The following is a 26,940-nucleotide window of genomic DNA, read 5'->3' as shown; positions in this document are numbered from 1 at the left end:
CTTCTGCCCATCCATTTTTCCGTCTGGCCTTCTTCTGCCCACCCATTTTTCCGTCTGGCCTTCTTCTGCCCACCCATTTTTCCGTCTGGCCTTGCTTGGCCCACCCATTTTTCCTTCTGACCTTGCTTGGCCCACCCATTTTTCCGTCTGGCCTTGCTTGGCCCACTCTTTTTTCCTGGCTGGTCTTGCTCGGCCCACCCTTTTTTCCAGCTCACCTTACTCCCTCCAACCATTTTTCCAGCTGGTCTTGGTCGGCCCACCCGCTTTCTGGTTGGCTTTACTTGTCCCTTCAGTCTCCAGTTCTTCTGTGTCTAGCCAGCCTTGCTTGGCACACACGTCTTCTGGCCTTCTTGGGCCTTGCCGCCCCCCCCCCCCCCCCCCCCCCCCCCCCCAGTGTCCAATCTGGTGAACACTGGTGCGCTCCATTCAGAGTAGGAGATGGATTTGGTCAGGTGCTCCCAGCGGCAGCCTGTGGGAATGTTGGTTTAGTTTTGGCGGCATCTTTGGGAGGAGGGTCTGCAGTGTGGGAAAACCATGCTGCATTGTCCTCGGAGAGTGAAATTGGAGCTACGCGCTGCTCTCCACGCTTGATGTGAACAAGCTGTGCGGCTTAAATGGAGTTGCTTTAACTGATCCCATCTGCAGTGTGCAGGGAGCCCGCACTTTCGCCCCCGCCCTGCCAGGCCTGCACAAACACTACCACAACAAGGCCCGCTGGACCCTCCCCTCCCTCTGTACGGCTGATGGTGCAGTGCACGCCATCGACCGCTGTGCCCGTCACATATCTGGCGGGTTCTCGTGGCTGCTTTATGCTTCTAATCATTTTAATGTTATGGTTGAATGGGGTGATTCTTCCACACCCCTCTTCACCCTCTTTATCCTATTGCCCCCCCTGACTTTTTTTTTGTTGCAGGCACGCACTGCTGCCCCCAGATTCCTAGGGTCTACCAGACTGTGCAAGCTCTCCCGAACCCGCCGCAACCCCGGCCCACAGACCTCTTGGCTGGTGAGGGGGTTTGAAGTGGCATGTAGGCCCCCTCCCTGCCATTGATAATTAGCCCGCGTCTTCACCTCCGGCGGCTGCACCTGTCACTCTCGGTGTCACCGACTTAACATTAATCCTCGGATTGTTTCAGCTGTTGCCGCTTCGCTGCGAGGAAACGCGCCCCATTCCAAGCATCGCTGTCGTGCACAGTGCAAGCGCGCGCGGCGGCGGCGGCGCGAGGAGGCGCGCGACTGCATCCCGGCCAGCTGCTCGGGGCCGGCAGCGCTCGCGCCAGGGCCTGCGGCCGCTGGCTGTGGCGGGAGAGGTTGCACAGCCAGGCTGTATGTTTCAGGAGGCAGCAGAAGACCTCGCCAGGCTGGTCCTCGTGCCTCGAGGCCGTGTACAGCCTCACTTTGAGCTCAGAAGCCACGTGCCGTGTGCACTCCCCAAGGGTGCTCTTTCGGAGCAGGTGAACGAGTCTATGGTGCTATCTCGCGCCCTCTGCGCCATTCCCAGAGCGCCCCCCTCTCAGGGCTCCGATGGGGATGGTCTGGTGGCTTCATGGTACCGACAGGAAGAGTGGGCCTCAGTGCGGAGCCTCACAGGCGAAGGACTGACCCTGGCGTGTTTGATGTATTTATATAGCGCACTGTCACTCACCCATGCGGGTGTCCTGGCGCGTCGCAGGTGTGTCAAGCAAGCCCTGGGGTTGGGTCACATCTACCTAGTGACTATATTGACGCCTCCTTCACTGTCGGTACATAGGACTTAGTAACATGTCTGACTCAATTTTTCACCTGCGCATATTCTTTACCTCCCAGTTCCAGCATAAAAGCAAAGATTGTTTCATTCTCATTTTTTTTTACTTTGACTATCTGCGCCCTTTTGCTTAGAGTATTTACTGTGCTCACCAAAGTGCACTTCTATTTATCAACTGAGCTGGTAAATGGAAGGAGGGGTGCTCGATAAGATTGACTGTAAAGAAATGTTGAATGCGAGGTTACTCCCCTGCAAACATTAAACCATTGTAGCTTTTAATCACTTTAATTCAACTAAGTGGAAATAAAATGCGTCTGTGGTGCCGTGGGTAGGATTTTGGAGTCTCAGACACCCCATCTTCTGATGAGCAAATGGAATGCTCGTTCAGTGAGGCAGGGGACACGTTAGTTGTGTGCAAACATTCAGATTACTATATTGCTGAAAGCCAATCATAGAAATATAGTGTGCACACATGGTAATTACTTGACCACTTGAAAATCTTTGAGGCCTCATAAGGCGTCAGAAAATAGGTATTGACATTTTTAAATACATAGAAAAATCAGATAACAAGCACAGCAAAGAAACAAAAGACTGCTGAATAAACAGACTGTCAAGCCTGATAACTGAAATGCCGCTTGATGAAACATTATAACTTGATACTTTGGATACCCTTGTTCTGTGTGCACACTCGGCTCCTTCTTGTATGTGTCATTTTGATTTGTTTTTGAGCATAAGCAGAACGCATAGGCATTGTTGTATGTATTTTCTCGAACTTTCCTTCTTGAAGATAGGACGTGTTTGGTGTGCTTGTGATGACTGAGCAAACTAGACATTTTCATTCATTGGCTGCTCTGAATTTAATAGTTGAAAATCCTCTACACACATCTGATCAACTTCTAACCTGTTACCCGCTGTGTTGTACAAAAACCGTGTACTCAGCTGTGTTCAAGTTTGTAACATGGCAACTCAAGTAATTTGTAAAGTATGAGGGTGGAAATGTTTCTTTACTCACTCAATCAGTTCTTTACTTGGGTGGTAGCAAATGCCACACTCCCTGCCCGCTGTGGGATGAAACGAGTTGAATAGCACAGATTTTTGAGACCAGTTTGTACTATTGGGTTTCTATGTCTAGTTCTGGGCGTTCTCCAGCTGGTTCCCTAGTAATGCACCTAGCTGACCACATTGTAACTTAAGAAGAGCAGAGTGCTGTACTTGGGCTTCGCCTCAAGGATGGGGGGGCGCGTCTTGTGGATCAGAGAGATGCATGTGAAGGCTAGCTAGTACTTGGGTTGGGTCTGATTCATCGTTTGGTCTAATGGTTAACACCCGCTATGGTTAATCCCACTATCCAGAACCAATGATATTTTTGGGGGTGAGGAGAATAAGTTCAGCTAATGACTGTTGCAGCTTGATGGACAGCTCAAGATAGGGCCTCAGCTTCTGCAGACTGTTTGAAGATACAGTGGGATCACCAGCAGTGGAAGAGATGCAAGGTGGCACTTTCAGACCAGGGAGCTATTAGAGACATCATTTCAATTTCCAGGAGGTAGTGGTCACCTCACCTTAAGGACATAGTCTTCACTTGTATAAGAACCAAAAAATACTCAAAATATGGGGAAAACAGATTATTTATGGTTTATAATTTCACAATGTAGGGTGGTGCCATATAGGTAAAGTTGTCACAATAGTCTGAAAGTTATAAAATCCCCAAGTATTTTTAGGAATGGTTGAAAAGTAGTAATTTTTAACAGCATAAAGTGCTGCCCTGAGGGCGCAGCTCATGGCAAAAAACTAGGAATACCAGAAGGACTAGCACTCACTATCCTGAAGTACCCTTTTTGCTTCTAAGGAGCGACCGTATACTCCCATTAAAAGCGTTGCATGTCTATTGAGAAATGCTGGTGCTCTCCCTTTAAAAAAAAAAAAAAAGTGCAGGTACTCTGTTCCTGACGGTACCTGTTAATTGAAAGCACTGACTGGAGAGCTACTTGAATAGGTGTTGGTATGCGAATAACCAGTGTGCATGAAGTATATGCAACAACGTAGACTTAACAGCAATTTTATGTATTTATTTGCTATGTGCTAATCTCCTTGAATGGTGATATACATTTAATGTATTTTAGAATAGCACATATGGAGCACGTGAGCTTTCATTTTGAAGGACCGCTGTCGGGATTACAATGTAAAATATTCTGCAGTTACTACACGCGGAGTGGCGGGAGACATTGACCATTCACATTCATGTACACTGGAGATGTACTTGGAGGCCTGAACTTGAATGTTCATTTATCAACCACAAGATTTAAATAGACATTAAAAAAATACTTATCATGCATCACATACGTACAAGCCTTTACAAAAACTTAAAATCAAAAAAATCAGTGGTCTTTGGGGTAAAACGTATATGTTGTAGTTCGAAAACAACGGCACAGTTCGAAGGGAAATAAATGGATAGATTGCAGCTGTCAGACTCTTAGAATACCACCTTGAATAAGGGTGTACAATTGATGTTTTGTTTGAACACCTGACGCAACAGGGTTTGCGTCGTGTGATGCATTCCCATTTGACCGGAAGACCTCCATGTTATCCACTGTGATTAAAATACTGTACAATTCGAAGTGCTGTGTGTGATGGGCACCACTGTCACCTTCCAAAGATTTTCAACTATGATACGTTTTGTCTGCTTTTCCTCCCTGTTTATCCTCCCGCCATCTTTCCCGTCCACAGTTGATGCTTTTTACTGTGTCGAAGTAGTTCCCCAAAGCCTTCATGTATGGACACAGGTGCTTGGCTTCTTTGATTTTAAAAAAAGAAGAAAAAAAGTTGGGTCCTGTTGCCAATATACTTGGGGTGGCGGTAGAGCCTGACAATTTAAGGATGGGCGCCCATGCCTGCAGTGTGGAACAGAAGAGCGGTACTTGTTTCCTCTTATAAGGAAGTATCAGGCATCAACAGCTAGACTTTCAGGGTTTGAATGAGGGCATTGGTTTTGAATCTTTCCATGACCGTACCAATTCTCCTTGGGTACTTAAAGTTGGGGGCATTCGGTGAGCATTAGGTAAGTTAGGATGTTGGATTTGTATTAATTATACTCATGTACCTTTTTGCTTGGAGTGGGCTGAGTCCAGAGAAATATATGCCAACTGGATTGAGGAAGCAGAGAGGTCTCAATGAGGATTTAAAAGGGCTTCAGTATGGTGTGTGTGTGAAATATGCAGAGTTTGTTGCTCTCCACGGCTGAGCGCAGCCTGCTATTGCAGGTAAATTGGGCTAAGAAATACATTCTCCTTCTCTCCCATTTATGCGTTGATATGCACGGGGGCAAGTCCGGTTTGTGCCGTTTGTTGGTGGTTTCACTGAAGTGGTGTGAGCATTGCCAGGAGGACCCTGTAACCCAGTTTCAGGAATGGCATCATTCTTGGTCAGCAGAGCTACCTGGTTACTTAAACGACGAGTAGTTTAAAACTCTCCAATGTAGAGACTCTTGCCTATTTGCACATTTCCTTTTTATACATTTTTTTTGAGGCGTTAAGGTACGCGCCTCAGAAGCATGTATTTCATTGTGCTAAACTGTAATACGAAGTTGTTGGCACTATTTCTATAAAAAAATATTGCCTCTTTTTATGATTTCTTGAATAACCTTGGTAAAACTGAAAACTTAATCCATGCAAAAATGTGTTCTGGATCTTGCTTGTGGATGGAGATATTCTTCCATCTATGAATTCAAGCCAATAACTTAGACGGACATCCTAGACTTCTTGCTGGGGCTGATTTTATATGTGGAAGTGATCCTCCTCTTGTTAGGGTTGTTCATTGTGGGGGGGAAGTTGAATTGGGGACTTTAACCTCTTTCCTGGGAGCACCATCACCCAGGGAGGTATCTGGAACTGATGTACCAGAAACGAGGGTAGGGCAAACAGCGTGCGACTCCTTTCGAAAATGCATCGGTTTCGACACCTCAAAGTGAACAATTATTCTCCAGAAAGTGCAATTTGATTGTGGAGACTGTAAACTATGTGTCCCATACTGATCCCACTTAGGTGCTGTGACAAGTTTTCTCACTTGTCTTGTATGGAAAATTATATTTCGCATCTACTGTGCGCCCTGTTGGACAACTTAGTGGACTGTGTTCTCTGTAGTGGCTTACAGGCCAGGGGAACTAATAACTGGCTCCATCCAAGGGTGGTGGTTCTCTCTTGCTTCCTGCGTAGAGGCAGTGATCACTTGATCGATTTCAGTATTACGGTCAGCTTGGGATGAAATGAGCAGATTAATGTTCCAAATGTTGTGAGAGATTGATCTTGGTCTTTAGATGTGCCAGGTGCCTTAGTCTTCCTCCCTTGGTGGTTCTCTTATGAATCCCTACTCTATTTATCCATCAGTCGGAGGAGAGGAGGCTTCTGGAAGATGTTTTGATTATGTGGTGTGGCGAATGTGAATTAAAAGGCCATGTTAGTTCCAAAGCATCACTAGGAACACCTTCCTAATAAGAAGCGAGTCTTCCCTGTTCTGTGGAGCGCAGTTCATCAGAAGGGATAATGTACTTGTATTATCCCATCTGTCTCTTTGAATTTGCTGCATCCTGTGAAGTCTTGGCAGACAACAATGCTTGTTTCTGGAAATAAACTAAAGTAAGCAAGCTATTAAAAGTGGGAATTCATGGGCAACACCCAGAAAGCATGTTTGGAGTTGCTCCTTTCTAGTTATTGGTCCCTCTGAGGGGCGGGAAGAGGTTAAAATAGGAAAGCAGTATCATCTAAACACCTGTGTTTTCCTGCCAGGTGCCGCCCAGGGCTGATCGGTGACCGATGCCAGTTCCAAGACCCCTGCCACCTAGGACCCTGCCGCAACGGAGGGATCTGTACGAACTCTGTGATCGACGGCACTGTGCAGTTCATGTGCGACTGTCCAAAGGGATTCAGAGGTAAGTGGTGCACCAGAATTCTTGCAGCAAGATGTGGCCCTGGTTTGTTGGCTGAAGTGGGTGTATAAAGTTCTTCTAACGTTTTTTGTACTCTGAAAACCCGATTGCTGTGTGCTGAAATCCCTTCCATGACTACTGCCACGTGGAACGGCGAGAAAGCGCTGCACTAGGCTGCCAAAAGCTAGTGTGCAAAAATCTTGTTAGTTTGATCTGTGCCAGGGCAGATGACCTCAGATCCTGTTGGGGCAAAAGATCAGCAGTGAGCTTTCTTCACCCCTGCCAGGGTCTCCCGCAGCTTTGGGATTCTAAGAAACTTAATCTAGAAAAAGCAGGCCATGACCTTGAATTTATAATTATGGAAAATTGCTAAACCATTATCTATCAAAATCAAACCACCGACGCAGACCAATCTCACTGCTCAGAAAATGGCAGTATTCTGCAGCAGGGCTGTGAATTTCTCGAGGGCGCGTGATTCCATACGAGGGCCCTTTCTGCAAAGTGCTACTGTGGATGAAAGCGAAATGGTGGTTGAATCACTGTAAATAAATTGCTGCTCCAGATTGAAGAACTATATATTGGAACAAATTAAGTGCAAAATCACATTTGATCCCCTAAAAAGGTGTGAACTGATGCCAGTACCAAATGCCCTGATCGGGGCATACAGGAGGGGCTGTCATGGTGTGGTCCAATTTCTTTCAGCAGAAGCCAGCTACAAAGTGAGGAGTTCTTCTTCTTGCCTGCATGTTGCACCGTATTAGTAGCTGGGTATCTCTCGCTGATTAAGTTTCGTAGACGTGACCCCATGAATGAATCCTGAGCACGAGTAACAAAGTATTGCAGCCAGCCACGAACAGGTCATGGATACCTTGATGATCCCCACTGGGCCCCAGGAGAGCACACCTTCTTGGCAAAGGACTGGCATGTGCTGGGCTTGTCCAAGTAATCTTCTAAAAGGACCCCGGAGGCTTGGATCCCCCGTTGTTGACTAGAGTACTTGTGGACCTTGCCATAGTGCCACCTAAGTCGAGCATCCTTCTATGTGACCAACTTGATGTCAGCCTTGTTTTGCATCCCTAGGGTATCAGCGCATCGAAATAAGTGTGTTGGATAAATCCGAGAACCAGTGGAAGGTTGTTTATTCAGCTGGTACACAGGAACTAAAGAGAGTGGAAAGGGATGTCGCTGTCAATATAAAACTGTAATAGGCTCTGCATCTTGGATAACTGTAATGGCGCAATGTTTGGGAGTATTACTGTATTGGTTTGCTTGTTATGATGAGGATACAAACTCCAAATTGGAAAAAAAGATACAATTTCCTAATTAAATTTTGAGAGAGGCTGTCCGTATCACCCAGGCCTGCCAAGAGTGCATTTAACAAGTGGCAGGTAGGGTATGTTTTTTTTGTTGTTTTTTTTACTTCACTTCCTTTGGCTGCAACCCGTGCCTAAACTGAATGTGTGTCCGTCCTCATGTAACGTAACTGGTGCTATGTAAACCGCTCTGATACCTGATTCGGTTCGGGTCTAGTTCGCGCTATATAAAACTCTGCAAAAAAAAAAAAAAAAAAAGTTTATGTAGAGAAACCGTAGATACTAGGGGAGGGGCCCATTCACGTGATGCTTTCTGCCATGCGGAGAGGGGTTGTTATGCCCGCCAGGAGCTACGTTAGTTGGCAGGCCTCGCGTGGGAACAGTTACGGCTTCTACCTCCAACAATAACCGTTTGACTGCCAGCGGGCTTCCTAAATGTCTTGTGGCCAATCCTGCAAAACAAACACGTGGGGCTCTTGTCAGCCCGATTTACGTAGCCGTGTTTGCTCACGCTCGCTCCCTGTGCCACCTGGCCTACCATGGCTCTTGTGGTGTGGCCTCTGAAGGGACTCAACCGTGAACCTGGCTGTTTACCTTGAAGGATGTTTCCTCTGCTAGACCAGCCATGCATGAGGTGTTCATAGTGTGTATACACGGGGCTCTGAGCCATACTGCAAAATCCCTACATTGTGCGCTGCTTGGTGCTGTGTGAAGGAATTAATGTGCATTTCCTTTAAAAGATTTACAGTTCCGATTCTGAATGCTTAGGAGTTAGTCGGGATAGGCCAAATCCAATATTAAGGTTGATCATTCTGCGTAAATCCTTTCATTTGCAAGTCAAGACCAGCGTCTTTCACGGTCCTAGTTTTAGGTAATCCGTAATGTTTTTTTTGTGATCGGTCAGATCGAGACCACATTCCACTGAGGAGGGTTTGCTCTTCCCTGGATTATCCAATCATTTCCATTCTGAGAGTGAGAACAGTATATTTCAGACTGTCTTTCTTAATGCCTGGAACACTCTCTCCCCACTCGGATTTACAGACCTCCCAAACGTCACATGAATTCTCAAAGAAAAGAGGAGGAATATTTTCTGCTCCTCGAAATAGTACAACATTTTCTTGTGGCGCTAGTTAGTGCTCCTAGAACTGGGAGTGAATCTCTTGTCTTGATGCCTGATCTAAGCATTGCTCAATGGTGCCAGGTCTGCGAAGATGTGGTGTGGGATGGGAGACTCCACTCCTCAAATCATGCTCCTGTCTCCTGGAAAACCCACATGCATGGATGAGGGCACCCTGCAGGCATGCCACAAAGCTAGGAGGCCAATGCAAACCCAGAAATATTTTACCTTGTGATCCAAACAGATATCTAACTTCTCCACAGTTTCTAAAATAAGCTCTGGTCGCTCCTTTGTTAGTTGAGGAACTAGGTTGAGGCTGCCTTCTGTAACAAATAAATGAGAATGCCACAGAGGGACGTGGGAGGGATGTGGTGGTGTCAGAATGAAGAGGGGTTGACAATCCACCATGATGAGATGTGTGGAGGAGCTGTTTGCATGGGATGAGGCTAAGTAACTTTGCAGATCGTGATTTTCCAGCTTACATCTGAGCATTTTAAATTGTCTTAGTAGTTGCTACAGCTGTACTTTTTATGAATGTGTTGCATTGCTGCCTATTATTTCGTCAGTTGCCTTTACTTCCATTTATGGTGTCCTTGGAGACTGATTTTATGTCCTTTATCCCCTTTCCAGGACAAGACTGCTCCCTGGTTGATGCTTGTGCTACCAACCCATGTGCAAATGGTGCTCACTGTATAAACTGGAATGGCCGCTACAACTGCACCTGTTCCCCAGGTTACATGGGAAAGAATTGCCGCAATGATGTGGATGAGTGCCGTCCACGCAACATCTGCCAAAATGGTGGTTCTTGCATTAATACCCCCGGCTCCTTCAAATGCCAGTGTGAGACTGGGTACACTGGGCAGCTGTGCGAGAACATTTACGTGCCATGTTCACCATCACAGTGCATGAACGGAGGCACCTGCCGGCCAACGGGCGACCTTACCTATGAATGTGCCTGCTTACCTGGTAAGTTCCCCATTGTTCTTCTGGAGAGTGGAAAGGATGGCATTGCATACTGAGGGTCTGTGTTTATGCTTTGTGACAGTACAGTGAAGGCATCGGCTCTTCGGACTACCTGAGGCCACTGCTGAAGGTTAGCAAAATGGGAATCGAAATTGGGGTAGTGGTGGAGAAAATGGCCTCCAGTGAGCGGGATGTCTGGTTTCCAGACATTGTCTCCTCTTATACACACAAGTAGTCAGAATGTGGTAATGGTTTCTTATGTGTATAGTGCTTGTGTCCAGTGAGAGCGGAATCTAAGCATTTGTCAATTAAAAGCTTTTAGTTCCAAGAAACAAATACATTGAGAATACTATTGATAAGTTCAAGTACCACAACTATGTATGTTCATTGTTTGTGTTGACCTCTTAGCTGTAATTGTAACCAAAGAAGATACCATGATGTCAAGGGCTTTCAACGTTGCATCTTTATCTTTGAATTTCCAGGGCTTAATTCAACACTTTCAGTGTTGGAAATTGTTTAAATGTTGTGCTCAAACTACAGTTGTTCGGAGAGTACAGTATCGCTCTCATGAGAGCGGCCTAACAGTGGCAGCATGATTGCGGTGAATTCAGATGCGTGCAGCGTTAGGTGCTGAGAGGCTAAAGGGGAACACACCTAATATGCTATTCATTAGGGGTGCACAGCGTTAGGTGAGCAATGGGATCACAGGTGTAGCTGACTTTTCATTATCACAGATGTAGAGCATTGGGTGTTGTGAGAACAAGGGAAGGACTACGGTAATATTTGCAGCTCTAGCTGCTGTGAAAGTGATGAAAGAACGCAGACTTCTGGTCCAGGTAAAACGCATTGGCGGCATGCTTGCGGATCATTCTACTTATCAGGGATATGCCGCGTTGGACGCTGCAAGATCAGTGGGTTGGTGATTGTAGCACACTTGCAACTAACAGGGCAGCGCAGTGTTGGCTGCTGCAAGAGAATGTGGATGAATGCACCAGTCCAAATTTGGTTAGTTATCCGACCTTTGCTGCTTTGGGTGCTGCTACTCTTCAAGATGGAGTGGCTTGAAGAGGTGGATCATTGGTCGCTGCTCTGGAATTCTAGAATACCTGCCAGGTCATGAGGGAGGGCGACCTCCTGACTCTACACAACTGATATTCGGCTACTTGGAAGCACAGAAGGCTTTGAGGCTCATCAACCAATTTGTGTGGCCCTGTGCTTGCCAGGATGGCAAGGAGTTCTGCTGGTTGGTGTGGAGCTCAGTGGAAGCCTCTAGGCTAGACCAGATTTTACACACTGTGTGCGGGCAACTGTGTGTGCAACATATGTGCTGAGCTTGATGTAGATGCAAAAAAGAACAATTGACAGAATGCAGAACAGTGTCATACATTCCCCCAGGTACAGAGATATGGGCTAAAACCCTTTGTTTTTTTTGCTCACCATGCCATTCCAGTTTGGACCCAGCCACATGCAATCAGTCTTGATCCTGCACCCAATGGGAACAGTCCAGCCCGAACGGCAAGGCCATGTCCTCCCTCGACTGGAAACAAGCATCCTAGGACTGGTTTCGGGCTTTCAGCCCTCATCGCCAGGATAGCTTGACTCCAGTGGCATGGAGAGCACAGGACCCACGTCTGGGCGTACCCATCCCACTCGGGGTGACAAATGCAAAAAGAACAATTGATGGACAGAATGCAGAACAATGTCATACATTCATCCCAGTACAAAGATCTGGGCCTAAATCCATCATTTTTTTGCTCACCATGCTGCTCACCATGCCATTCCAGTTTGGACCCAGCCATATGCAAATCTGTCTTGACTCTGCGCCCAATGGGAACAGTCCAGCCCGAACTGCCAGGCCAGGTCCTCCCTTGATGTAGATGCAGACCTTTCAGTGCTGGGAATGTGCAGCTCTGACTCTACCTCAATACATGTTCCAGACAGTATGCACATGTGCTTTAGGTCGACATGTCTTTGTAGTTGTTTTTTATGATTAGGAACCGAGGCTGGGTTTGGCTAGAATAGATGAATATTAGAAGTGCTACTTCCAGCAGCTGTTGTAAGCCTGCAGTGCTATCTGCAAGGATAAAAGTTTGGAAAAACCCACAAATTATTCACTTTACAGAGGTCTGGGAGTCAAAAGGCCAGAGGGTGGAGATGGAGTTCGCCAGACAATGGCTAACAGTTTACAAGTGGCTGAACCAGATTTATGAGGAGGGATTTACGCCGGGTGTGACTACCTCGTCCCCATGGCATGCGGTGCATCGTAGGAAAGAATATTTTCTGAATGAATCTTTCACATGTGATAAAATTGAGGAATGAATATCCTACATTTTTTTTTTCCATTTTATGAGGCGCACAGAAGCAAGGGCTACACCAGCGGACTTAATCTCATCAGCTTCTTAGTGCTTTGTTTAAGGGAAACCGAGTGTAACCACAAAAATAAGTGTTAAAAGTCGTGGAAGCTGCTGTGTGCCCACCAGCGAAGTATTATGTGCATTGCTTCTGTATCAGTGGTCCCATTACACTGCTGCAGCATCATTCCCATAGTGGAAATAGGGACTGAGACGGATACCTGTTGGGCTCTCCATTTTTGCCCTCCCCTCCAGGGTAAAAAAAATGGCATCTTACCTCTGCAGCAGTACCACCCTTCTCTGCCTTTGATGTAACTCCATGGAGACTCGTTATAGTTCTTTCACAGTCTCATCATGAAGTATTTTCAATAATATATACCTCGAAGCCGTAGTTGTTGCTTATTTATCTTATGCAGCTAACAACCGTTGGTAAAGCCAACAGTCCTGGCTTGTTGTAGGTGTAATGTTACTTGCTGTATTATATATCTGGAGCAATGACCAAAGCAGCAAAATACCAGTCGGGTGGCACACTATGCTAAGCACAGATTTTTAGAGTACGTGCTTTAATCCACGCCCTGGATTACACCGATCTCTCCTCTTTGAGAGACCCCCCCCCAGTTTTTTTATCCCACTTAAAGCCCTGCTGCCAAGACTTTATTTTCATCTTCGAAAGGGCCTACATTCATCTAGTTTGTGACCAAGTATGGATTGCTGTAAAGAGCTGATAGTCCCAGACTTGATCACAATGAGCCCAATCTTCTCATTCTTAGATTGTGAATGCATGAACCCCACATTTTTTCCTGTTGGTGACTTGAACAGTGCCTCGGCTGTGCACAGAGAAGGGGTCTCGTTCACTATATGCCCAAGCTTTTAGTACTCGTGTTAATGGAACCTCCCAGTTTTGGCTCATTTGCAAATGGCTATGGATCTCAGCCATGTACTGGTAGTGGCGTCTTGTTGATCAACCCACGTCTCCAAATCCCATATTTTTCTTTCTGCACCAGGCACTTAATTTGCTTGTTTTTCATCGCTGGGAGTCCCAAAGTGAACCATTGTCCCGGCAGGAAGCTCATAGGAAGCTTGAGTGAGTTAGAGGGTAGGGCGTGAAGTGGGTAAAACAGAAGACGGAAACGCTTCATGGATGGGAAGGAAATAATTCAGAAGATTGCCTGTAACACAGCGAGCAGATGTCTGTGCAGCCAGTGTACAAGAAGTGTGGAGCAGGCATCTCCCTAACACCTCGGGCTACTCCCTGCCCACACGGTTGATTCACTTCCTGGGATCCACGTCTTCAAGAAGCGTCTGCCTGTGGCAGTGATGTGCCTCCTTGTACGATGGGTCTTTGTCGTACAGCTTTTTAAATGAACCCAAGAAGACATTTAACCACCTTGTACTTCCATGTCTGAGTGATAAAAGCAGTGTGTTTTGAGCAGGTTGTCTCTGGCTGGCTCCGAGTGCCATCCCCGTATCACAATCAGCGGTGTGTACTGCGGAGTTAGGGAGCAGATCTCCTTCAAACAGACTAGATAATTACCGTCTTCTTTACAACCATGAACTCCTATCACAGCTCCAGTCAGCCACATTTACTCGGTGGGTTAAATGAAAATGTTGGCAGGGCTGATGGAATATGGGTAATACATGTCTGGGATTCTACATAGTGCGTATCTAAAATACGATCCGTCTTCTTTTTCTGTGGATTTGGCTGGGTTTTGTCGTTTATCTTCTGATATCATCATGGTTGTTGAATCCCTTTCTCTCTGGCAGAGCTTGTACTGCCTGTTCTTGTCTCCACCCAGTGCCTCACTCCTTGGATGTTGTCATCCCGCCCTCCTGCTGTGACTCAGGATTGTTGTACTCGCTAATCGGGTCAGGACAGACCGCCCCTCATTGTGACGCGTGTAGCCAAAGGATTCTGGGAGTAGACGCTACACCCACACCCTTTTAGGGAACATATGACAGGCGTGTTCTGTTTGGAGTATCTGCCCGTCTACGGGCTCCTCCCTCGCTTGGCAGGGGCGAGTACGACGATGACTGTTGGCGAAGAAACTGTGGGCACAAAACACTGTGCTCGTCCAAAGACTGCTCCCTGAGCAGCATTCTATAAACTAGATGCCTACCTGGCACTTAACTTCAGTTGTTTTGGATGGATTTTTTTATAGTGTTGGCAGGATTAGAATGCCTCTCTAGTGAGCTGTAGGCATGTTTCCATCATGATACTCAAAAACATTAGGTACCTCAGAATTTTTGCACAAGCATGGACAAAGGGAAATTTTCTTTGTATGGAATAATCAAAAGATTACTAAAATAAAAAAGTCCATATGCTAGCATATTAGATGCAAACTGTTTTATCTCAGGATTGCAGCATTCATCCACGGGTTTTATGTAGCATTGACACGTATCCTTTTAGCAACTGCAATGTTTCCATCCGCTACAACTGCGACGACTATAGCAGACGCTTGTCACTTGAGGTGTAACGTTGACTCTATCAAAACAACCTTTCTGAACTCTTGGATTTTGAAGTTGGTCTCCTAAAGGGTATTTAATCTTCCTTTTTGAGTTGGGAGCACAAGCTTTCTTTTAAGGTTATGAGGACCAGCGAGAGCTTTGGGCAAAAAACCTTTTCTAGGTGCTCTTTGTTTTCCATCTCAATGAGCATTAGGTCTCCAGCCTTCTTACTATAGCCTGCGTTGACCGGAGGCTGCTTTTGGTGTTGGAATACTCTCTACCCTGGAGGAGAGGAATGCTGTATAGGAAGCACCTTTCTGCCTAGACAGCTGAGACACCCATATGTGGCCTTTGGTCTAAATTCTTCTGGTTGCGCTGACACTCAGGAATGTGTTATGATTCATTTTCCTTTAGGGTGACGAGGCAAATGGCAGCCTCCTGGCTGAATCTTAACGTCTCACTACAAGTACAGCAAGTAGTACCACTTTTGTCTGTCACATTGTTGCTCTTTGCAAGACGGCTGTATGGACTTCAGTGTATTCATTCTCTGCTGCAAGTTTTTGTTAGCATCTGCGACATTCCTTACACGAGAGCAGTGCTGCGGAGTTTACTAACTTGAGGGCCTCATGCGAAGGAATACCACGAATCTGGGCTTTCAGATCCTGTAGGGTGAACTTGGTGAGAGAGATACAGCCCTGTAACTACTGAGCAAAGGAGCACGACTTCCCTAACACCCTTTGAGCCTGGTGGTGCTTTTGCCCTTTAAAACCTACTCAGGAGGCAAAAGTGGTGGAATGAGGGGTGGGTAGCTGCACACTGAGTGAACCCATGAGGGGTGGTAAACATTCCAGTAAGTTCTTTACTTAAGTGCTGCTACCCAGCAACTGGTAGAGTTGCAGTTTACAAATTCCACAAGGTTCTTTAAATTAAGTAAAATGTTAATCATCTGAAATTAGACTATATTTTAGACTTGAGCTCCTCTGTCCATCTCGCCTCTCTGGTAAGATGGGGTCTTCTGTGCTTGGACGAAATTTGGGTTTGCAATGTGGATAGCGTATTGTAACAATTGTGAAGTAAAGGTGACAGTTGAAAAGAGATGCCCTACACACGGTTGAAGAAACTATCTTACTGATTGATTTTACACCATGGCTCATAAGGTGTAAAGGCAACGTGTTCTGCTCATGATGCTTGTAGTTTGGACTTTATTTCCACCTTATAATACGCTGTTCCCTTTTGTGCTGCTCAGGATTCGATGGTCAGAACTGTGAGATCAACGTTGATGACTGTCCAGGCCATAAGTGCATGAACGGAGGAACTTGTGTGGACGGGGTCAACACCTACAACTGCCAGTGTGCTCCGGAGTGGACAGGTAAGAAGGGTTCGAAAGGAGTCCTTGTTGGTTAGCCTTTGCCCCGCACTAGACCTGCATTAGTTAAGGACCCAGGAGGTGGCCCACCAGCACATGCTCTTTCGGAAACCGCTGATGACTTGTCCTTCTTTTGAAAGGCCTTGACCGCACCCCCTTCTTCTTTCCCCAATTCATGGTGACTGAATTGCTGCTCGCTTTTTTATGTTATGCAAATCTTCCCATAGCGCTTTTCAGGAGCAATGTGATATGAAATAGATACACTTTCCAAGAAAGCTGCAGTGAAAAAGTTTTGGGACCCGTTTCCCATTCAAGGGGCTGCAACATAAGATAGGTGGTACACCAAATGAGAGATGCAGACCAAACTGACACAATACGATGGAGTCTGTTTTACAGAAAGCGAATGTCATTCCAATTCTTCGGGAGCTTAAAGAATAACGACACCTCAATATTGAGGCTGTTAGGGAGGTTTGTTTCCTCATCTTACTGTGAGGAACCCCAAAGCCCTGCATAAGCATTCAGGTGCTATGGATTTTACCTTCACTACAGTGCAAGGCGTATGTAACAAGTCATAAAGGTTGTACTCTATGGGAGCGCTGAGCCACCTCTTAGCTAATGGGTAGATTCACAATTTGTCGGTCGGAAATAGATTTTCACTTATAGAGGATAATTAGTTATGTTTTTCTGTATTCTTCTTTCTTACATTTTCCTAACTATTAGGTCAGTTCTGCACAGAAGATGTGGACGAATGCCAGCTGCAACCCAATGCTTGCCACAACGGAGGAACCTGTTTCAATACCAACGGAGGACACACCTGTGTCTGTGTGAATGGTTGGACTGGAGAGAGTTGCAGTGAGAACATTGATGATTGTGCCACTGCCGTCTGTTTCAACGGGGCCACCTGCCATGACAGAGTGGCTTCCTTCTACTGCGAGTGTCCAATGGGGAAGACTGGTGAGTAGTGGCTCTTAGGGCTAAGGTACTCGTATACATGTCCCTCAATGGAATTGTGGCAGGCCTTTAGAGCTATGATGGAGTTTTGTTCTGCTTTAGTAATGAGTTTTCTTTATTATTTCAACCTTCTAGGTCTGCTTTGCCACCTGGACGATGCTTGCGTCAGTAACCCATGCCATGAAGATGCAATGTGTGACACCAACCCAGTGAACGGTCGTGCCATCTGCACCTGTCCTCCTGGCTTTACTGGTGGTGCTTGCGACCAGGATGTTGACGAATGCTCCATAGGTAAGTTAAGGGGGGGTCACACACTGAGCAGCACTCCTGCGCTTGTTGTGGGTAAAACCATGCAAAAAAGACCGTTCCTATGAGTAGTATGGGGTTTAATTGCTCTTTGCACTGTCTGAGGTGTTAAAGGCATTTTGTTAACAAATAAAACCCATAGTGCATGGATTTCTTGAGTTCTTGCCATGGCTGTGAAGTGGACAGTTGGAGGAATTGATCTGCTTGTTTTGAAGGCTTTGAGTTGCACAGTAAACCAAAAGCATAGTCTCCTTCTTGGCCTTGCTGACCCAAAAAGTGCAGAAGGAACACCCTCGCCCATTCATGCTTGCTTTTGCACCCACCAAATTCTTCCTAACTTTATGTAGCTGCAGCCATTAGTGAGAAAATACTCTTGGATAATGAAGGTGGATGTTTATTAATTTTGGAAGGTTGGTAGCTCCGTGACGGACTAAAGTACGTTTAGCTGTTCAATCTCATCCTAGGACAGTGCAGTTTTGTTGGGAGCTTTGGTAGCTCCTGCAGGTCTATTGCCCACCATACTGTATTTTATCTGCACTGGAGAGACAATATTGCAGAAGTGAAGCCCTGCCCATTGTATTGCAAGAGCGCTGCAGATCTCTGGAGACATCCTCCAGTGTACCATACCCACACTTTTGTATCATTGGGTAGGTTTGGATTCCCAGAATCTGGCTCTCCTTCATAGTGTTGTGCCAGAGAATGGCATTAGAGTGAGGCAGAATGGGAGGACCTCAGCGTATCTTGCGTATATTGTTAAGTAGCATCAGTTTTAGACTTGAGGCTGAAGGTAAGCGCCTTATCAATGATTGTAAATGGAAGAATTTTGGTTTATACTATCTAGCTTGTCTTTTGCAGAATATGCAGTACTTGGTGACTGGGGCTGAAGCAAGGCCATTTGAAGCTCCTAAGTATATCATATGTTGTTGGGGACCCAGGCGAATGAGGTTTTGCTCAAGTTCTATGAACCAAGTTACTTTAAAAGAACGCGATTTAAAACTGCTTCTGCTGCATATAATTTACAACAAGGCATGGAAGCTGATACACAAAACTGTATCTATAAACCGGTTGGCTATTATATGCCTTTTAATTCCACAGAAATATTTCCTTTGGTATTTTGGGATACAAAGATGGCTACTTGGAGGGACAGGGGGATTCGACGCCTAGGGGATATCTATAGTGCTGGGACAATTGTTTCTTTTTTAGATTTAGTTGAACGATATAAAATATCTAAGAATTATTTTTTGAAATACTTGCAAGTTTGTGACTTTATTTATAAACATTGCAGGCACTCGTCCATAACAACCAATGGGTTACTAGAGGCCTGGATTAAAAGAGCCAAGATTGGGGCACTGTATTATATATTGTTGGCGACTCAGCGGGATGCTATTGAGATGCATGAAGCAAAGTGGAGGGATAGATTTGGAAAAATGTCTCATATGTGAGAACTATCCATAGACATGGCAAGTAAAGTCATACTTATGGAAAATATACGCACCCAACACTATAAAACCTTGTTTAACTTATATCATACACCTGTCAAAATGATGAAGTGGGGTGGGCCTTATGACGGGAAATGCTTTAGGTGTCAGGCGGAGAAAGCTGATATTGTACATATATTTTTTGATTGTATAGTTTTAAAACTATTTTTAGGTAGCATCTCAGAATTTCTATTGCAAACTACGGGGTTGATGTTTGTATTTCTAGAGAGATTATGCTAGTAGGTGTGGGTGAGGATATTGAACCCACACAGATTTGTTATCCTTTTCTATATTTTATATTTATGGCTATGGCTGTTGCCCGATTATGTGTCGCCTCTATGTGGCTGCAACCAGAGGCGCCATCATATGAAATGTGGCGTGCAAAGTTTTATAATGTGTTTAATCTTGAATTTAGTTTGTATCGCATAAAATCTTTGAGGAAGAAGTAACTTGGGATCAAAATCTGGTAGCCTATGCTACAACATATGGAGATGCCGATTTGAAATTTGGATGTTTTTAATTATCATAGCCTTTTTTTTGGTGCTATTATGTGTAACCGTTAAATATTCCTACAGTAATGATTTAAATGATTGATTCATAATTGCTATATGCTATGAACTGAACAATAAAGACATCTAAAAAAAATTGTAAAGGGAAGACTAGGGACCAGATCTGCAACACAATCATTCATTCATTCACGGACTGGACTCCGCTTGGAGTCCACTTGCCACAGAAGCTAGAGAACAGTGTCTGTTGCTTCTGGTTCTTCGAGTTCCCCAGCCATTGTGAATCTGGTATATGGGTCAGTGGCAGCTAATTAATCAATGAAAGCCCCCCAGAGTCATCCTGCCATGTCCAGGTAAGTGTTCCGATGTTAGTTTTCGAAGGCAGACTGCCATTCCCTGGAGTGCGTAATTGTTTCGGTTGTAGTGATGAAAGTCACTGCCTTCATTCAGCAGATTATCTTTTCTCCTTGTTTGCAGGTGCCAATCCATGTGAGCACTTTGGAAAGTGTGTGAACACACAGGGCTCATTCCAGTGCCAGTGTGGAAAGGGGTACACTGGTCCCCGCTGTGAGACCGACATTAACGAATGCCTGTCCATGCCCTGCCAGAATGACGCCACCTGCTTGGACCGCATTGGAGAGTTCACCTGCATCTGCATGTCAGGTAGGATGTAATGCCTGCAAGGGACTGCTAATATCACAAAACACTACTGCTCCTCTCTGACAGTCTCTAGAGTGCAAGCATACCTGACTGCATTGATGGTGCCACGAGGCTGTCAACTTAAAAGCATGCGCTTTAGAAAATCTTTTCCCATCTGTATTTAATAGGTATTGATGCTTTTATAACAGTATTGCATTTATGGAAACCTATCTTGAATATCCAGCACCTTTTTTCTTTTTAAAGTTTATCTATACCCTCCTGCTATCTGCTGCAGTGGCCACGGATAGTCTTTTTTGAGAAATTAAATTCTGAATGGTGGCGAAGATTTGACTTTGTTCAATAGCAATACGATATACTCGAATTTATCCAGAACGCATTGCACTGCCGCTCATTTCAAAGCTTATTGTTAAGTGGGATTTAATACAGAGCCAGCTTAAAAACCAACACACAAACCCAGAGGGGGAGGCTCAACTGTGCGTGCAATTTCTAATCAGGGTATTGGTACAGTGACCACTGAAATAGGAATGATAAGGCACTGTCCCCTTTCTTGTACTTTACTACCAAGTACACAACATGGCCATGAAGTGATATTTTTTCATTTTCTGTTGTGTACCTTTACAGTGTTCTGGTGTTAGCCTGCTCCGTTGCTGACTCTTTTGTTTCTTTGTCTGGATTCTGGACTCTTTTGAGCGATGCCAAGGGTTTTGGTTCACCTTCACAGTTTCTTCAACAGTGAGCCCGCAAAATATCAGTGGGGTTCTCCTGTAGAGCTACCATATAGTCTGGACACAGCCACTGGTAGTTAGGAGGTAAAACCCAACCCGGTGCTGAGATGTAAAGCTCTTTCTGGACAGAGGCCATTGTTGGTAACGCAGTAGTATTCCAAACCATGTACTGTGAGCAACACTCGCTGAGGCATAGAGCTAAAGTGTCGGGGGAAGAGGTTCCCGGAGAATATTGTCTCACTTGTCAGCCTATCCCAAGTATATCACGGGGTCATCTGATAGCCTGTGGTTATACATATATGAGATGTTTAGATATGGCTTCGCCTGTGTAAGCATCCCCACAGTTAACCAAAAAATTGTTCCTCAGTCACTTTGGCCATTTCAGGACTGTACTGAGTAACATACTTTACCTCTCAAGTGTGAATAGAAGAAACTGCTGCAGAAGATGGATGAGGGAAAATTGTGGAAGGGAAACCCTCTGGTTCACATGAAGATTCAGTATATCCTATAAAAAGTGAAGGAAGCATGACTTGGCATGACACTTTATTCTAACGGAATACAACACAGGAGAGCTTGTGATTCAATACCACCTTTTGCCAATGTTTGGCTACTAATAAAGCTATTTTACATGAATTATGCTGTAGGTCAGGTGTATGTCTTGGCTTAAATGGAATGTTCCATCAGTTTAATAATTAGGATTACCTTTCAAGAGAGAAGTGACTTTTCACAGGGTAATTCACTTTTCTAAAGTCTTGAAAATATCCTTAACTACTGAAGTGGTCAGCTTTTTCCTGTAATTCCTAATAGCAGCCTGTTAAAAGAATGGAAATGTGTAGGCCAGTCTTAGCCAGTTAAAGGAGGTAGGAATGTACAGTATCTCCCTGGTATATTCTTGACTTGATGATCCGGTCCAGAAATGATATCCAGAACCTTTTCCCTTTGAAGGCATGGAAAGACCATGTCAATACACGTGGAAAGTTTGAGAATGAGCTCACAGATCAAAGAAAGGTTCAGGTGAATGTTCTTGATCTATTTAGATTCTGAGCTGTTTTTCAGTGATACAAGTCCATGATGGAGGATGTGGCACTCCATCTTGGGCAGGAGATCCCAATTCGCTTTGTTGACAGGACCATGTTCGAACACAACCACGAGCGTCCAATTCTCTTAATTCTGGAATCTTTCTGCTTGAGAACGGCTCTCTGCAGAGGATACATTTAGAGAGGGAGATTGGCCGAGAAGTAAGGGAGAATACAGAAAATGTCTAACCAGTTGTAAAATGGGTATCTTTCTTTTGGCCACATATTGTGTTTTGTGATGAAGAGATCCTTTTAGAGGTGTCCCGTTGATCATAAACATCTGTAAGCACCTAGTTCCGCACATCTTAACTGTGTGATTCTGACACCAATATCATTAAAGATGCTGGCTTTATAGGGTCCACACTCGGTAGATACACTGCTGCGACTTAATATCCAAGTTTTAAAGCCTTGTTTGAAAAGGTTTATTCTGATATTTACATATATTTTGTTGCTGAAAATACAAAATTACACTAAGCCACAAACATTACTTCACTACTGCTTTCTTTCACGGTTTCACTTGAATATCAAATAATGATAAAAAAAAAGGAAATCAATTCATTCGTATGACGTTCTATAAGAACCCTATGCACGTGTACTCAAAATATTAACGTAGGCCAAATGACCTACTATCACAATTAATTCACATTCTGCTAAACTAACTGAAGGTTACCCTCCTTCTCTCTCGGATCCAATATCTTATACAACCGCAAACTGAATAGCCAAGCCTTGCATGTGCTGTGGTGATTGGCGTTCTGCAGACTCTTGTTAATTACAGTTCAGTCGTTTCCCTGTCTCCCGCCCAAGGCCCTTGATGAAATACAATTCACATTTTGCAGCATGTGTCAGATGTTGAGACCTGTCCGGGCCCAACACTTTTGCCCATAGATGTGGATTCCCTGTGGGCAAGAACCTGTAATAAATGGGTCAATTCAGTTAAAATAGCCATCAATCCTGGTGTGAGGGGATTATTTTTGTCCAGTTTGTCTTGAAAGATTAGCATTTAACTCTGGGCATTTTTATACTTACAGGACTTTAGCTTTTTAGCACTATAGATGAATCACCTGCTGTCTAGTGTTCCTTTCCTGACTCTGGTAGGCAGCTTTCCTGTGGCTTCCATAGCCCACTTCACTTCACACCTTGTCTGAGGATGGCTATAGCCCTGTTTGCCACACTAACCGAGCCAGACCTCTTTCCTCGGGGCAGCGTAGACTTCCTTCAAAACCTTATAGGTCTCCCATAAGTTCTTATAGGGCAGCCAAAATCCCGTCCACCAGCCTCTAGTAGTACATCTTCTTCGGAAGACTCAGGTCTCCCTTCACCCGCCCCCAGGCCTGACAATCATCTTTCTCAGTGCAGCCAGAGTTTCCTTTCCTATCCTCACTCAAGGCTTCAGCCCTGTGTGCACTGAGAGATCCCTTCACAGTCTTCCTAGGGACGCTAGACATCCAGAGCTCTGCTCTGAATATTAATATGGCGGCTTACAGCGGTCTGTGGGAAGCACAACAGCTCCTTTTTGTTCCCCGCCACCGCATATTGTGCTGCAGACCCTACCTCATTTAAATGTGTTCTTTGAGCTGTTGAACTGAACTTCAGAGGGATCACCCTTTGCCCCTCCCAATCCTGAGCAGGGGGTAGTGGGGGGGGGGGGGGGGGGTAAAGCGAATACCCTTGCGTTCCATTGTGAGGACCGTGGAAGCTCAAAGACCCTCATGGATTAGGACTCTAGACACAATGAGCTTCGGGACACTCAATCTGTTCCCAACGAACGGTCCCTTTCCGTGTGCTGCTGTGTTCAGACGCAACTGGTGCTCATGGAGCCGGCCCTTGCGACATGACTGCAGTGCAGACCAGGGACTTCTTTCTGCCTGTTCAGTGTGGCCTAGTTTGAGCTGCCTCTGACTTAGGCAAGACGTGCATTGGATAGCAGGTTATGGGCACTTCAGTTTTTCTCCTACGTAACTCTCCTGTGAATATCTTGGGTTTGAAATGTAGCAACTTCAATCTCTCTCATCCACACTCCTGTTTAAGAGATCCGAGCTGCTTCTACTCAAGGGTGTTCAGGGCAGATCTGGGGATTATGTCTGCATTGAGAAATGCAGAAATGCTCTTTGCAAGATATCCCTAAAAATGAGTGTTAGAATTGTCATCAGATGCTCATTTATCGTTTAGTTAGCGCGCATAGAAACCTGGACCGGCGCTCTGTGTCCTTTTACCTGTGAAAACTCATCAAGTGCATCTGTTTTTGTGTAATGCTTGTATCCCTTGCATAGAACCTGGCCTACACCATCTTGAACCTTCATTCATGTTGCGTGCCCCAATATGGTGTGCCACTGCGATGAGATAAACTATGCCAGATCTATTCCCATCTTGTCTACATTCTTCAAACCTTTTCAAGTATATTGTTTTGTAGGGCACAAAATTGTACAGGTGCAAACTCTGAGGAGCACTGAAAAATAGATTTGAGAAAAACCTATGTGGGGGGGGGGCTCACCAGAGTTTCGTGATTAAAAGTGAAAAATGGAGCAAGATAAAGTAAAAAATGCAGCAAAATGCCATTAAGTCAGTGAAAAGACCACAAATATAAATCTACTTGAGATAGAGATAACTATAACTGGTGAATTTCAGTGTCTTTGTTCAAAACGTTAAGTTTTAACTGATATTTTCACCTAACTATAACGTCACCATAACCTTTTGGTGGTTTCACTGAATTTCTATTCTTTGTTAATATGTAAAGTAAGATGTCTAAAACCGTGCGCAGTGTCTGGTTGGGCACAGGGCCTGGCCGCAGGGGTTGGAGTTGGGCGCAGGGGTGGAATCCACTGGAGTCAACCACTGTTAGTTCGGCAGGATCAACAGATCTTCTGAGGCGTGAAATATACAAATATATTTTGAGCCTTAATTTTTTAAAAAACGACTAATCAGATTGACACCGAATCACCAAAGCACGCTTTCTGGACCAAGATTTAGCTTTCTGCCAAATTTGGTATAATTTCGATCAGCCATTTTTGCAATACCGCTGTTCAGTTTTCGTATTGAAAATAGCATGGGGAAAGTGCATTTTGGACCCTCATTTTCTCAGCCCTCTCTTCACTGATACCCTAGAAGCTTTCCTGGAAGGAGCTGAAGTGGAAAAGACCTTTTAAGAAATTTTCTTGAATATTCATCAGATGGTGGCTGTATATTTCCTCTATCTCTCCCTCTTCGTCTTCATCTTCCCCTTCTCCATATGTCCCCATTTGCACCCTTCACTCTACTGATACATACTTATAAGCAATAGTTCGATTTAACCAGGCTCACTCTGGGGTAGGTCTTTCCCCATAGAGGTGCCACATTATTGAAAACTCTCCCGGTAATACTGCACAAGACGCATGAACTACTGTATTTTAGGATTGCCTTGAAGAACTTTCTGTACTGGCTATAGTTCGCTCCTGCTATGTTAAATTCAGTTTGATTTCACTTCTGCACCATGACACCTGTATAGGTATTGGAGCAGTGAATTAAACTTTTAACATAACAAGCAGACACTATACTCTTGTATAAACTCCTATTGTGCCATGCTAGTGGAAATCTGTGGCCCAGTGAAACCTGCTATTTGGCTCAAGCGTGGTAATGAATGCAGATTCATGCGTTTATTATTGTACGTGCAAAGATCACTTTTCGTGATATCATTATTAAGGCTTCCTGTTTTCCGTTTTTACTGATTTTTACAGATAAATACAGTCAGAAAACCATTTGGTTTAGTGTCTGCATTTATTTTTAAATGTGGATAAAAACATAAGTTAGATTGCTTTTTGAGTGATTCTAAATGCGGTCAGTCAGGACTGCTAGCCCAATAACTGTGTTGATTGACAAGTGAGGATTAAAAAAAAAGACATCTTAGTAATGAGGCTCAAAAAGCCGTAGATGGGCATAAGGTTGACAATAAAATGTGCATATTTTCATGTAAGTGCTGTGATTTGTCATCTGTCGGTGTTTATATTATTGAAACCTGCCAAGAATTCAAGTAAGAGTGTACATTTATTGGATAGGCAAATGTGGAAATACACTAGTTTGAGCTTAATTTTTTCACAAGAACAAAAATAAATATGGAAAAATACAGATAAAATTAGCAAATTTTAAATATGGATAAATACAGACGGAAATGTCAAAAAAATATTATAATAAAACCGGGAGCCCTATTCATAATCGAGGCAAAAAGAATCCTGATCAAGATAATCATACTCTTGAACTTCTCTGCTACATTGTATGGGCCTAGCCAATAGGATCGTGCTCGGAGTCTACTTGACTCATGCTTTCTTAATCCATACTCGTGAAATAAGAGCATGGCATTAAACATGTATGTAGTCCTTTAGCGTAATGTGTCAGGAGCCCCAGACTTTGCGTCTTGTGGATCATAGCCCCATCTCACATACAACACTTGTAATAAATGGTATATTACACACTGAACATCTGTTCATATCTCACAAGTCAGCAATGGCAATATAAAATCTCTGTAAACGTTTAGAAAATATAAAAAAGAGTGTTTAATTCACGATTTTTCTGGCACCCCGAAACACACTTGAGAAACAGTTTAGATTAAAATAGGGCTTTGAACCAGCAACGAGTACTAACGGGGCCTGAACCAACGAGTTAATTGATTTATGTGAACACATAAGCAAGAAGATGGAAAATATTCATGCAAACAGACTATGAGCTATAATGTGCTCTACCTTTTTCAGTGAGCCGAGGTATTGTTTTGTGAGTCCATTGTCTTCAACACACTGCACTTTGCAAGGAGGAACATTTTAGAACGAATTGTCAAATTAGAAGTATTTGAGGCTTGGGTTCCATCTGCACACTTAAGGAAATGGGGCAAAAGGTGTAAAATCTCGATGCAGCTTTCCTATATTATTACAAGGTTATTAGCAGGTGACTGCAAATAGAATCGCTGTTTAGACTGGTGGCCTGGTTTTAAGTTCTGCTTTTAATTGTGAAAAATAAGATATGCATTGAATTTTGTACGTGTGTTAAGCTGGCCC

General features: G+C 44.5%; 1 protein-coding gene across 1 annotated transcript in view; it reads left to right on the top strand.

Annotated features, from left to right (window-relative positions):
- Positions 1-26,940, top strand: part of NOTCH3 (notch receptor 3) — a 209,312-nt gene that overhangs the window by 90,795 nt on the left and 91,577 nt on the right. Inside the window, exons 3-8 of the mRNA XM_078681656.1 lie at positions 6,526-6,668; positions 9,726-10,061; positions 16,101-16,223; positions 16,941-17,174; positions 17,307-17,462; positions 19,939-20,124. Coding sequence (XP_078537782.1) covers positions 6,526-6,668; positions 9,726-10,061; positions 16,101-16,223; positions 16,941-17,174; positions 17,307-17,462; positions 19,939-20,124 — 1,178 coding nt within the window. The remainder of the gene's footprint in view (positions 1-6,525; positions 6,669-9,725; positions 10,062-16,100; positions 16,224-16,940; positions 17,175-17,306; positions 17,463-19,938; positions 20,125-26,940) is intronic.

Source organism: Lissotriton helveticus, chromosome 1_1, assembly GCF_964261635.1.
Source record: "Lissotriton helveticus chromosome 1_1, aLisHel1.1, whole genome shotgun sequence".
Taxonomy (NCBI): domain Eukaryota; kingdom Metazoa; phylum Chordata; class Amphibia; order Caudata; family Salamandridae; genus Lissotriton; species Lissotriton helveticus.
This window is presented reverse-complemented; position numbering and strand designations above follow the sequence as displayed.